Raw genomic sequence first — 11,763 nt, 5'->3', positions numbered from 1 at the left:
TTCAACCGTCCTCACAAATATACACACTCAGACATGCAGCCAGTCACGACACAAAGGCGCAAACACACGCGCGCACGCGCACACACACACACACACACACACACACACACACACAACACACAACACACCCAGCCCCAATCAGCCTAACAATGTGATACAAACCCATATCCTGCATCATTCACTGGCTTTGATACCCCCCCCCCCCCGCCCCACACACACACAACACACAGCACAGTACAACTGGGCCAGGAAATGCAGAAAACAGATCTCGGGCATCAGTGAGGCAAAGGCCCGCCTTTTCCATAAGACGCTGACGTCAGTTTTCCACAAAATTGCTTCAACCACCAAAAAAAAAAAAAAAAAAAAAAAAAAAAAAAAAAATTACAGGCGAATCAAAACTATTCTTCTTCTTCAAGAGAAAACATCAATCTGAGGCAGCAAACAGGACGACAGCTGAGGATGTTCTCTCTCTCTCTCTCTCCTCCCTCCCCGACAGACCGTCACAAATAGGTACAGACTCTCTTCCCATCTGCTCGTCCACGCGGACGGAGCAGCGATACCGCAGAGGCCTCCCTCAGGCCTCCGGACTCCCAATGTATGGAAATATATGGAAAACACCGAGGTGTGAGGGCGCATACATTTCACACAGCCACCATATGGGCTTTTTTTTTCCCCCCTTTCTTTCTTAACCGAGCCTCCTCTAATACAAACAACAACAAAAAAATAAAATAAAAAAAATAAACGAAGTCAGTGTCTTCAGCGGTTCTTGCAAGACCGGGGGTGGGGGGGGGGGGGGGGGGGTGGGGCGGCAGGTCAACATCGGTGGCAGCAACAGGTCAATCGCTGTGAACAGGGCACCATCTAGTGTCGCATGCGGAGTATGGGAGAGCTGGAAAAAGTTCTCTGTCCTGAAGAAGAAAAAAAAAACAAAACGAGGACCTGCCGCGCGTGTGGGTGACGTCCCTCCGGCCGTCCCGCCAGAGCCTGCAGACAAGAGCCGATGGGGGGGGGGGGGGGGGGACGGAAAGGTGCCGGCGCGGGAGGCCGAGCAGCAGATGCGATTGTTTGCATAGGATTACAAAACAGGCCCGATGCCCGAGGCGCTGCTCCGTCATCAAAACTTTCAACTCCAGCTGAAGATTTTTTTTTTTTTTTTAATTTCAGCTGCAACCAATGGTAGCTTTTATGATCCAACAAATGTGATGTCTTATTTTGCAAGTCATTTTTTTTTTTATTTTACCAATGTTAGAAAATGCTTGAAAAAAAAAAGAAAAAAAAAAAAGAAATCGTAAATTCTTGAGGTGGATCTGCTTTATTGAAAATGGATCTGGCCTCGTTAAGGAAACTCCAGCTGTCAGCTGGGACACATGGAGACATCAATTCCGCTTTCCCTCCTGTGATGAGTCAAAACGTGAGACAGGTCATTTTCTCTTCAGGTAGTTCTTGGTTGTGATGTTGGTCGTTAATAAGAGCAAAAGCACAACCAAAATATGACAGCAAGCTGCAATTACATTTTCAGACATTTTAATGTCACCGTGTTGCCCCCCCCCCCCCCCATACCCCTCCCTCTCTCATCGTTTTGACTTTCAATAGCTTACAATTGAATATTTACCATCCAGTGACTCTCGGGAGCAGTTTTTAATTTTTTTTTTACCTTTTTTTGGTCTTACAAAATAAAATACTTTTAATGGTGAAATTCAAACCTTTTTTTTTTTTTTTTTGTATTTTATAATTTTTTTTCTCCATCTGGCACATTTTTTAAGGGACAGAGTGTAAATGACTTATTCATACACGAGGCTGTTACATTAAAAATACTTATAAAACTCACTTCTAGAACGTACTCGCGTGTGATTTTGACCGACACTTGTCCTCGGGTACGTCCCTCTTTCTGTCCAGCAACAGTCGGCCAACACGGACACAGATTCCGAAAACACATTTGGACTCAACGCGCTAAAACGCCGAAGGAACGAGTTATTATTATTTTTTTTGCTTTGAATGGGACAAAATCTTTTGCTAAACAGTGTATTTAGAACTTTTCTCTTTTGCGATTCAGTATTTCCAGAATATTACTACTCGCTTTTAACCTGCGGCCATAAGAAACCAAAATCATCACCAATGGACAGCGACGGAGGCCGGTACTTACATCTCTGACTGCCTATAATATCCCGTTACAAACGTTGGACGTCGCTCGTATCTAATGTTTCAGACCTGAGTTTTGCACGGCAACCATCACGGATCAATAACAAAAAAAAAATAAAAAATAAAAAAATAAAAATTCTGAGCACGCTCAGTCCCGTTCCTCAAAAAAACAAACTTTAGAAAAATAAATAAAACACAGCAAATGGTGTTTATTGTCAAAGTGTAGGAGTAGGACAATGTTATATGTGCATAATTCATTATTGTGTACTCTAATTGTGCAACAAACTAAGCTACAGTATATACAGACATCTATCATTAACTGTTGATAGCTGGATGACAGTTATACTGTATAACAGTAAATCTAGTTGGCCGGTTGCTTGGGCAGGACGGCCTCGGCAGACCATCCGTCGAACGTCCAAGACTTTGGTATCATCTGCGTCAAATGCAAAATGGTGACTCTTACTCTTACAGTGTAATATCAATCAATACAACTAAACACATCCATTAAAAACATCCACATGAATATACTCAATTCAACAAATGTTATGCAGAAATATCTTTTTCTCCCCCTCCCGCCCCACAACCCCACCCCCCCCCCGCCCCCACCTCCTCCCGTCCCTCGCCCCCCCCTCCCCCCAAACTCTGCTTCTCTCTTTTATAGCCATAAAATCCAGTAATAAAACGTCAGTCCCTCCAGGAAATCACAACATAGTAACGCAAGGTCGGCCGATCTCCCGCCATTTGGGCAGTAGCTTGAAATCTTTACTAAATTCACGCAATTTCTTTTTTTTTTTTTTTTTTGCACTAAAAGGTATTCAGTAGAAAGTCTACTGAAGGCATAAACATCGTGTGTTGAATTTGTATTAATAAAAACCTTAAAAAGGACTTTTTTTTTTTTTTTTACAGAAGATGGAGCTTATGTTTTTTTTTTTTTTTACAATTTCAGTGAGTTTGTTTGGTCAATTTGAATTATATTTGTACTTTTCAAGCCCGTGATGGTTGAGAAAAAAAAAGAAGAAAATGATAACTAAAGTTTTTCCAGCTGTATGCTTATTATCACAGAGAGGGATTACATAGGATTCTTTCTTTTTTACTTAGTAGTAAAAAACAAAAAAAGAAAAGGTAATTTGTTTTTGTTTTTTTGCACGTCTTGGAAATTTTTGCCAATTCCTGACTTTATTATTTTTTTTTATTCGCGTCTGCAATTTCCATCGTACTTTTGGAGGAACGCTACGGCACAATAACGTGTTTTTTTTTTGTTTGTTTTATTAAACGCTACAATTACAAAAAAAAAAAAAAAAAAAAAGGTGGAAAAAAAAAACAACCTCGGTGAATTGCTGGAGGGACTGAAATGTTAAACAAACATTTAAATGTTACATATCCCATTAAAGTAAAAGAGAATAATGTTATGAGAACCCTCGGTCTAGATAGCAACGATGCTTTTGTGAAAAATATATGTATAGTAGAGTGAACTAAACATTTACATGATTTTACAGGTGGAAAGGAAACATCGTTTTGACATAACTCTTTAGAATAATAATACATCCCCACAGTCTTATGAACATGCTATGATCTCTCGTTACTCACTCCGCTCTCTGTCCGTGTGATGTCTGTCACAGGGTTGTGGTTGTGTCAAGTGTGTATACATGTTTTAGAGTGTGTGTGTGTGTGTCAGTACGTACGTGTGTGTGTGTGTGTGTGTGTGTGTGTTTGTAGGCTCAACAGTCCCCAGAGTTGTGCGAATGTGGCCCGGTCTCCATTTTCCAGTCTCTCTGGTCGGCGGCCTCTGCCTGGCCGTGCTGGGACGCGGCGGGGGACAGGGACATCTGTCTGCGGGGGTTGCCGCTGTGCATGGTGTTCCAGTGGCGCTTCAGATCCGACGCTTTGATGAAGGCTTTGTCGCACGAGCCGCAGTTGAAGGGCCGCTCGCCCCGGTGCTGCCGCTCGTGGTCTTTCAGGTGGGACTTGTGCTTGAAGGCCTTTTCGCACATTTGGCACGCGAAGGGCCTCTCGTTGCTGTGGACCCTCTCGTGCCGCTTCAGGTCGGGGCCCCTGATGAAGGCCTTGCCGCACACCACGCAGCGGTGCGGCTTGAAGCCGGAGTGGATCTTCAGGTGCTCCTTGAGGTGGGCGGCGGTGGTGAAGGCTTTGGGGCAGTGCTCGCAGCCGTAGGGGCGGTTGGCGGTGAGCAGCCGCTCCTTTTTGGCGTTGTGGTCCATGGGCTTGGCCCCCGCGCTCTGGCAGGAGCCGTGGTCGCGGTGGCCGTACAGCAGGTACTCCAGCTTCATGTCGCTGGACGAGGAGGAGCCCCAGCTGTGGCCGTGAGGGTCCTTGCTCATGTTGGTGTTGTAGTTGTGCGGCTGGGAGACGTGGGAGCCGCCGGGCCCCATGCTGTCCATCCCCTGGTCGTAGAAGCTGTTCTTCCTCACCTCCTCCATGGCCAGCTCCTTCAAGATGGCGTCCTGGGCCCTCATCCCGTGGTCCCCCGGCGCCTGGTTTTCCCGGGTCTTCATGTTGGTCAGCTCGCGTTTCTGAGTGCACAGGTTATCCAGGAAGTTGATGCCCAGGATTTGACCCGACGACATCATCATGTTGATGTCCTTCTTCCTCACCGCCAGCCTGGCCGTGTACATGTAATTCAACACCTCCTCAAAGATGTCGGAGCGGATGAAGTCCAACTCCACGATGGAGTTGTCCTCGTCGCTCTGCTTCTTAAAGAGCTTTTTGAAGTAGTTGCTGCAGGCCGCCAGGACGCAGCGGTGAGCCCTGAACTCTATGTTTTCCACCACCACCACCACGTCACAGTGCTCACCTTCCATCCTCTGCTGGTTGAGCATCTTCAGAAAGGTGGCTTTGTGGTCATAGTCGATATATCTCAGTAAATCAGACATGCTGCAGGTCAAATAGGAGCAACCTGAGAGATGGGGGGGGGGGTGGAGGGGAGGGGAGGGTGGAGGGAGGGTGGAGTACAACAAAAAAAAAACAACAGCAAACTGTCAGCTTCCACAACAAAACGCGGCTGCACAGCTGAGGGGTGGAGCTCTATTTGCACGCTTCTTGCAAAAGAATAAATACACGCGGAGTATGCAACACACTTTTTTTTAAATTTTTTTTTTTTTTTTTTACAAACAATTAACGAGGAGAAAGTTGCGACCAAAAAGCGCGTTTCTTAAGTAAACGACACGTCAGAGTGAAAACAAGTGGCCAAATCAATCATGCAAAAAGAAATCCTGAAGGAAAAAAAAAGCAAAAACCCCCCCGACAGGCCCGACAAGCGATGCAAGCAGCAAGCAGCAGCAGCAAAACTACCAAAAAAAATACAACCAGCAACACAAACTAACTGACGCACTTTTCTTTGCTGCAGCGACGCGATTTCGCCGCAGCGTTCGCGTGACGGTCGCGCGGCGTGCAGGAAGGATAACCTCAGGAAGAAAAATTTCACATTTCACTGCGCCCAGCCATTTTGGTCAGCAAAGCCTCCACGGGCATGTTTTCTGGTGTCTTAAAACTCAGTTCACGCACCGCGGGGGGAAGACGGCGGGGAAGCAGGCGAAGACGCGCGGCGAGAGAAACCCCCTCCAAAAAAAAACACGCACACACCGCGCGACCTTCCCGACGCCGTCCGACGAGACGAAAGCGAGAATTCAAAAAAAAAGGAAAAATGTTAATACCCGAAGCCTGAACGCGATCCCTGTGTTGTCACGCAAGGCAGTCGACGACGATCCAGAGCTGTCGTTTTTCCTCTTCCTCCTCTTGTTGTGACTGTGCGGCTCCACAGGAAATGCGGCACCGCTCGGCCGCCACCTACAGCACCGGAGCGGGTACTCCGACGAGATCGTCTGTTCACTGAGCGGGGAGGAGTCACTCCGTGGGGTTTTTGGGAGCTGCCGTTTCTCTTCCTCGAGGTCTGGTTCGAAAGTTGGGAGTTTTCTTGCATTTGTTTAAATAAATAAATAAATAAATAAATAAATCAAGGTATCCGGACACATTTTGTCATCAAAGTTAAGAAGGAAATTAAGACAACATATTTCACCTCACACAGCAGGGCTCGGTTGTATGTTACACATTATTTGCAGTATCAATACAGATCCATTTCCCGAGCTAAACTGCGTGTCCGGGGAAACATATATGATTATAGATTAAAAAAAAAAATAATAATCAATGATTATAACTGTTAACTGCTTGCACATTTTTTTCACTTGAAAAAACATCCCAAAATTCAATCTGAAACAGTTCAACGAGTCAAAGCGAACAAACTTCAGCTCCATAAATCAAACACACTTGGAAAAACAAATAAGAGTGGAAAGATTTGAGCATTTAAAGAACCCGCATATAACATTTTTTTTTCACTTTTTACTGAAGAACTACGGAGGTTACATTTAACTACACAGTGTCAGTACCGCATACAAGTTTTCCAACAAGCATCATCCCGGAATTTACATAATCACAAATAAGACTTTTAGATCAAAATTGTATAAATCAAATTGAACAGATTTTTTAGAATTTTTAAGGCTCTTCAGAAAAGATTATTTTCACTTTAATTGGATTACATGAGAAATGATTGCTTCCCTTCAGCTTCAGCTAAAACTACTTAAACATGCGGCCGAACGAGATAATAGATTTTCTATATTGTCATTATTTTTTATCATTGGAATTACATGTATGGCGCACACAGTGTAAAATTGCACAAATGAAACAGATCTAGTTTTACTTTTTTTTTTTTTTTAAGATCAAAAACTGGGCAGTAATGACATAAACAAATACAGAAATGACTTGTGAAGTTTTTCTTGCAAACTACTCTGCTCTTTCCGTGTTGGCTGGATGACGTCCAGCAACAGAGACAGAGTGAGACCTCTCACTTTCTGTCACTCTTCGCACGAATCCAGCGGGGCGGGGCTTCGGAAGCCTCCGTCTGTTCATCAGCATAATTACTCCTGGCTATAAAAAATCCGTGTCTGAATTGGACCGCGGGTTTTTCCTTTAACAGGTCAATTAACTGTTTAGAGCTTTTCCTTTCATAAATAATGGACAGATTTTTTTAAATAAAAAAAAAAAAAATGTATTTCTAATTTTAAAATTTAAAACTCAAATCTATCAGATTTCATTTCGAAAAACAAAATAAAAATAAATTATAAGCCCGAATGAATTTTAGAGTGTATCACGTGAAACAATTTGATGGTATTTGCTGCTAATCTCCATTTAAAAGCTTCACGTGGTATCTTTCTAAATGAGCCACACCCTTCAGTTGTCATTGAGTAATTACACTGTTTGATATTTGGAAATCTGTGTTTTTAAGTAAGAAAAAAAAAAAAAAATCACTGGGTTCACTGTCGACTCAAGTTTCAGTACTGTGGTCATTTTTTATTATTTTTAGAAGAAAACAGCAAATTAAAAAGAAATGCGTTCGCCACTTTTATTTCACCGTTTTGAGGAAAACATGGCTGTACACGAACAATACTCACTTATTCAGATACATTTGAACGGATATGGGAGACATACAGCTGAAATGTTCAAGATGGTGTGTGTGTGTGTGTGTGTGTGTGTGTGTGTTTTGGGGGGGAGGGCTTTGCATTTAGTTTGGGCAGCGCTCGGCAGTCTGAGCCCTTCGCCTCACAGTCACATAAACCTGGGACTTGTGCTGCGGCCGATCTTCTACCCCGGAAAACATTCAAAGCCTGCGCAGGCACGTAAAAATCGAGTTCTTTTCACAGAAATCTTGATTCCTTGGGCTTTTTGCCGGAACAGACCTCGAAAATGTTGCAGAGGTGCGATCGAACGATGGGGAAACAATAAAAAAAACAAACACTGAAATTAGAATAAAAAAGGAAAATGCAATTCAAGTAGACGTGACAAAATTCAACCGTGAAAGATAATTTGCTATTTTCCTAGGAAAGCTTTCGATATGTACAGTACTGAGCTGCAGTGATTTCTGAAGTGGCATACCTGATGGCAAAAACAAATAAAAAATAATCATAATCATTGTGTTGTTTGAGGGAATCAGGCAACGCTCGCTTGCAAATGAGGTCGGCACTTCTACTGCAAGGTTAAATAGTCTATGCTCTCTAACATACACAGCCTACAGCGATTTTAAGTTTCTGGAGTGATGGCTTTATTTCATAAATAAAACGTTGCTACAATAATTATTCTCAATAATCATAAAAATGCATCAATGTCATAAGGCAGTGAAAGCAAAAAGGTTTGCTTGCTGCACACGGGGATTCGGCGTGCAGATGGATTAAGAACCAGTTGTGAAAATCATTCGGTTTTCAGTATAATCTTGCCATTGGTTTGGACAATGCAACATTTGCGTCCTTCTCATGCAAAATGCTTTTATTAATTTTGCAGGTGATGGTAGCGACTAGCGGCAAAGCTGCGGCATTTGGAGAGTAGGAGCCTTTCTAGTCTTCTGAGAGTCCCGACGTCGCGTGTGGAGTTGTGGATGTTGGATTCTGGGAGGTTGAACAGAAAACAGCCCTCAGTGTTAGTCCTGGAGGAGCAGAGGGGTCAGAAGTTAGGACGTCCTGAAGCTCACAGTGCAAAAAGACTGGAAATGAGCCTGAGTACGGGTGAGGTCACAGAAAAACACAAGGCGGGCTTGCTGAGCTACCAAAACGCAAACGCGGATGCACGCCGGGCGAAAGACTTTTTTTTTTTTTCAAATAGTGCCGTCCCCAGAATCTATCCCAGCTACAGTCCAACCGGAGACTCCCCGAGGTCATTTTAGTCCATCAGAACGAGACGGAATCGGAGGACTCTTCTCCGGCACGTCAAACTTTATTCAGCAAAAGTTTCCGGCGGCATTTCCTTCGCGGACAGCAGAAGATTTGGAAAAATCTGCTCTGCGAGAAGATGGCGATACGGATTTCTAAATTGGGTCTCAATGAGGAATTAAAGCCACTCTGCAGCACTCAAAGATTATAAATACTAAACTGGAAGTTGCGTTAATGGATGAAAGTGTAAACGTCAAACACAAACTAGCTAAAGCTATTCAAGTCAAGGGAAGGACTTGTTTATACTGTGTTTTGAGTCAGAACAATATGATTTAAGGATACAAAGAGGATAAAAGAATTGGTTGTATATTTTGTCGTGGTAATATTGAAAGAATGATATAAACACCCCCCCCCCCTCCGCCCCCCCCGATTCTTAAGTTAAAATGAAAGATTGTATTTAACACAAAACATCCTGAAAAGATATTTATGTCTTTTTATATTTCAAAACAAAGAGAAATGGCAATTTCTAAATCGAATTTCTAAGAAAAAAACGCCGGCGGTGCTCATCGTTCACGACACGACTGAAAACGGCACATCAGGAGACTGAGAAAACGACCCCGAGACGCCGGCGGGACGACGGCACGGTCGCCGGAAATGTCCGTCGAATTAAAGGACGGCGAAACGGAGACGACTCGTAAAGGGGGGGACGCATTCTCATTTCAAAAAGAGGCTTCGGCCGAAGCCCCCCCCCCCGGGCCCCGGGCCCGACGCCTCGGCGTACGTGCGTTCTCGGAGGAAGGAGTGGATCGCTTCAAACGGGCTTTCCCGGCAACGAGGACGCCGAGAGCACCCGCGAGCGGCAGAGAGACAAACACTCGCGACGCCGGAGAAAAAAAGCTTTAGTATTGTGTTGACAGTGCTATTCAAACACAGCCGCTCTATGACACAGATATTAGAGGCGCGCGCGCACACACACACACACACACACACACACACACACACACACACAGAGAGGGACAGAGGGCAAGGCCGCAGAAACAAAGCCGAGCATTCCCATCTGGTGAGTCACGCAAGTACACGCATGCACGCTCGCTCATCCCAAACCCTGCGCCTTGGGATCGTTTCAGCGAGAAGCTAATGAAATAACAAGCCCCGGGGCCAGAAGGTGAAATTACGGTAAAGCACACCGGTTTCCAGAGACGGTGGGAGAGAGGGGAAGGGGGGGGGGGGGGGAGAAAAGGAGAAGAAGAAGAAGAAGAAGAAGAAGAAAAAAAAAAAGTCTGAAGAGGAAGAAGTTCTAACGACATGCTGCGACAGAATGGAATGAGAAGTTCCCTCATGCAGCTCCACACCTGACAAAACCCTCACGATACTGACAGCGCACAAGTTGAGACACAAATGGCTGCGTTTGCGAAGTTTTGAGGAAACACGAGGAGCTGTTTGTTTGTTGTTGGGGTTTTTTGTTTTTTTTCTCCCCCACTCAGAAAGGAGAAGTATGTCACTACTCGTGGCAAGTGTCCCAGAAACACAGTTTTTTTTTTACGTCTCGGGGATGAACGGCAACTTTCGACGTTTGTTGTTGTTGTTGTTGTTGTTGTTATTGTGTTACATTAGGAAGGAAAGTTTGACACTTTTGCAATTCCTTACACATGTTATCGGGTATTATTTTTTATGCACATTGCTCAGTGCTGCAGACTTATTTTAATCCGGTTTTTATTCACGCAAAACAGCACAAATTGATTTTTTTTTTTTTAAATGTATTTTTGCTTGCAAGTGCTATAAGTGAAAACAAAAGGAGTTCTTCGGTAAATGCGGATACGTTTTCTAGTAAGAACGGACTTGAACACGGGCTGAAGCACGTCTGTGTGCAATCAAGATCAGATTTCAGTCCACGCGGGTGCGTTTGCAGTCGCAGGCTCAGAGCTGAGAAGCAGAAGCCGGTTCAGCCGGTATTTAATCGCTCATCAATGTAAGTCTCCCTCTGTGAGGCTCCACAAAGCGGACACAACAATGTAGGACTTTTTTTTTTTTTTTACAGAATCCTGCACCAAATGAGGTCACCCTTTCAAAGCTTTTTTTTCCGGCTTATTTACTTAAGAAATGTTCAGAAAAAAAACCAACCAAAAAAACCTTTTCTTATTTAGAAAAATTGTAAAGATCGGTATTGCGAACTTTTTAAAGGAACAAAGTCTGTGTTTAATTTGCCGCAAAACACTTCAGCTCTCTAATAAAAAAATGGACTGTGTTTCTTTCCAGCAGGGGGGAGTGTTGCAGCCAGATTACAAGACATTGCGTGAGAGGGCCCGGCAAGCATTACTGTAAAGGTTTTTTAAGCCTTGTCATTACGAGCTGAGGCTATAATATCTGCTCTGTGTGCACACTCGCACCAGCAGTCCGTTCCCCTTCAGGGCGAAGTGGAGCTGGAATGACAACAGCATGATGCATTAAGCTGCAAGTGCTACAGAAGCAGGGCTATCTGTACCAGCGAGAGGAAGTGCTGATGGGAAAGCAGCATGCCCGAGAATGGAGACCAGCTAAAAAAAAAAAAAAAAAAAAAATTAAAAAAATTAAAAAAATTAAAAAAAAAAGCCAAGTCCGACCAAATTAAAACATCAGACCAGACTAAAACCGGACAGGGCCGGGACCAGGACTGGGCTCTCATTGTCTTACCTGGGTCAGTCCTCACCCTCCTCTGGCGTGATCTCTGTCTCTTTATGTACCACTACTTTGGTCACTGACATGTCAGGATGCTGTTCTTTAGCCTCCTTTATGGCCTGAGCCAGAGCCTATGTAAGGGAGTGCAGTGCCAGGAGGGATCACCAGGGGGAGACAGAGAACGGGGAAAGGGGCGGAGAGGGAGCGGGGATGTTGGATTGTAAGTCAGTATGCCAACAGGGAAGTCACTTTTAGTCAC

At 44.2% G+C, this 11,763-nt stretch overlaps 2 protein-coding genes across 13 annotated transcripts in view; both read right to left on the bottom strand.

Annotated features, from left to right (window-relative positions):
* Positions 1–2,774: 2,774 nt before the first annotated feature.
* Positions 2,775–5,930, bottom strand: LOC138203188 (zinc finger and BTB domain-containing protein 14-like). Of its 2 annotated transcripts, none has more exons than XM_069157908.1 (2): positions 5,489–5,930; positions 2,775–5,053 (listed from the first exon to the last, which is right to left on the bottom strand). In XM_069157908.1, exon 2 carries the CDS (start codon positions 5,028–5,030, stop codon positions 3,858–3,860), a length of 1,173 nt encoding a protein of 390 aa, XP_069014009.1. In that variant the 5' UTR covers positions 5,031–5,053; positions 5,489–5,930; the 3' UTR covers positions 2,775–3,857. The 2 variants fall into 2 exon arrangements, with proteins under 2 accessions (XP_069014009.1, XP_069014008.1); XM_069157907.1 differs by having other exon boundaries at positions 5,811–5,929.
* A 1,544-nt stretch (positions 5,931–7,474) lies between these two features.
* The window catches only part of epb41l3b (erythrocyte membrane protein band 4.1-like 3b), a 52,627-nt gene continuing 48,338 nt past the window's right edge, over positions 7,475–11,763 (bottom strand). For all 11 annotated transcript variants that reach the window (XM_069157899.1, XM_069157898.1, XM_069157894.1 and 8 more), the window contains 2 exons: positions 11,520–11,635; positions 7,475–8,626 (listed from right to left, as the gene is read on the bottom strand). In XM_069157899.1, the coding sequence (XP_069014000.1) occupies positions 11,525–11,635 (111 nt within the window). In that variant the 3' untranslated portion in view covers positions 7,475–8,626; positions 11,520–11,524. The remainder of the gene's footprint in view (positions 8,627–11,519; positions 11,636–11,763) is intronic.

This window comes from Embiotoca jacksoni, unplaced genomic scaffold (genome assembly GCF_022577435.1).
Source record: "Embiotoca jacksoni isolate LCO1_2020_lvr unplaced genomic scaffold, fEmbJac1.0.p SCAF_22, whole genome shotgun sequence".
In the NCBI taxonomy this organism is placed as follows: domain Eukaryota; kingdom Metazoa; phylum Chordata; class Actinopteri; family Embiotocidae; genus Embiotoca; species Embiotoca jacksoni.
This window is presented reverse-complemented; position numbering and strand designations above follow the sequence as displayed.

Excerpts from the sequence above, each read along its gene's own strand:
- LOC138203188 (XM_069157908.1), bottom strand. The coding sequence starts at position 5,030 with ATGTCTGATTTACTGAGATATATCGACTATGACCACAAAGCCACCTTT.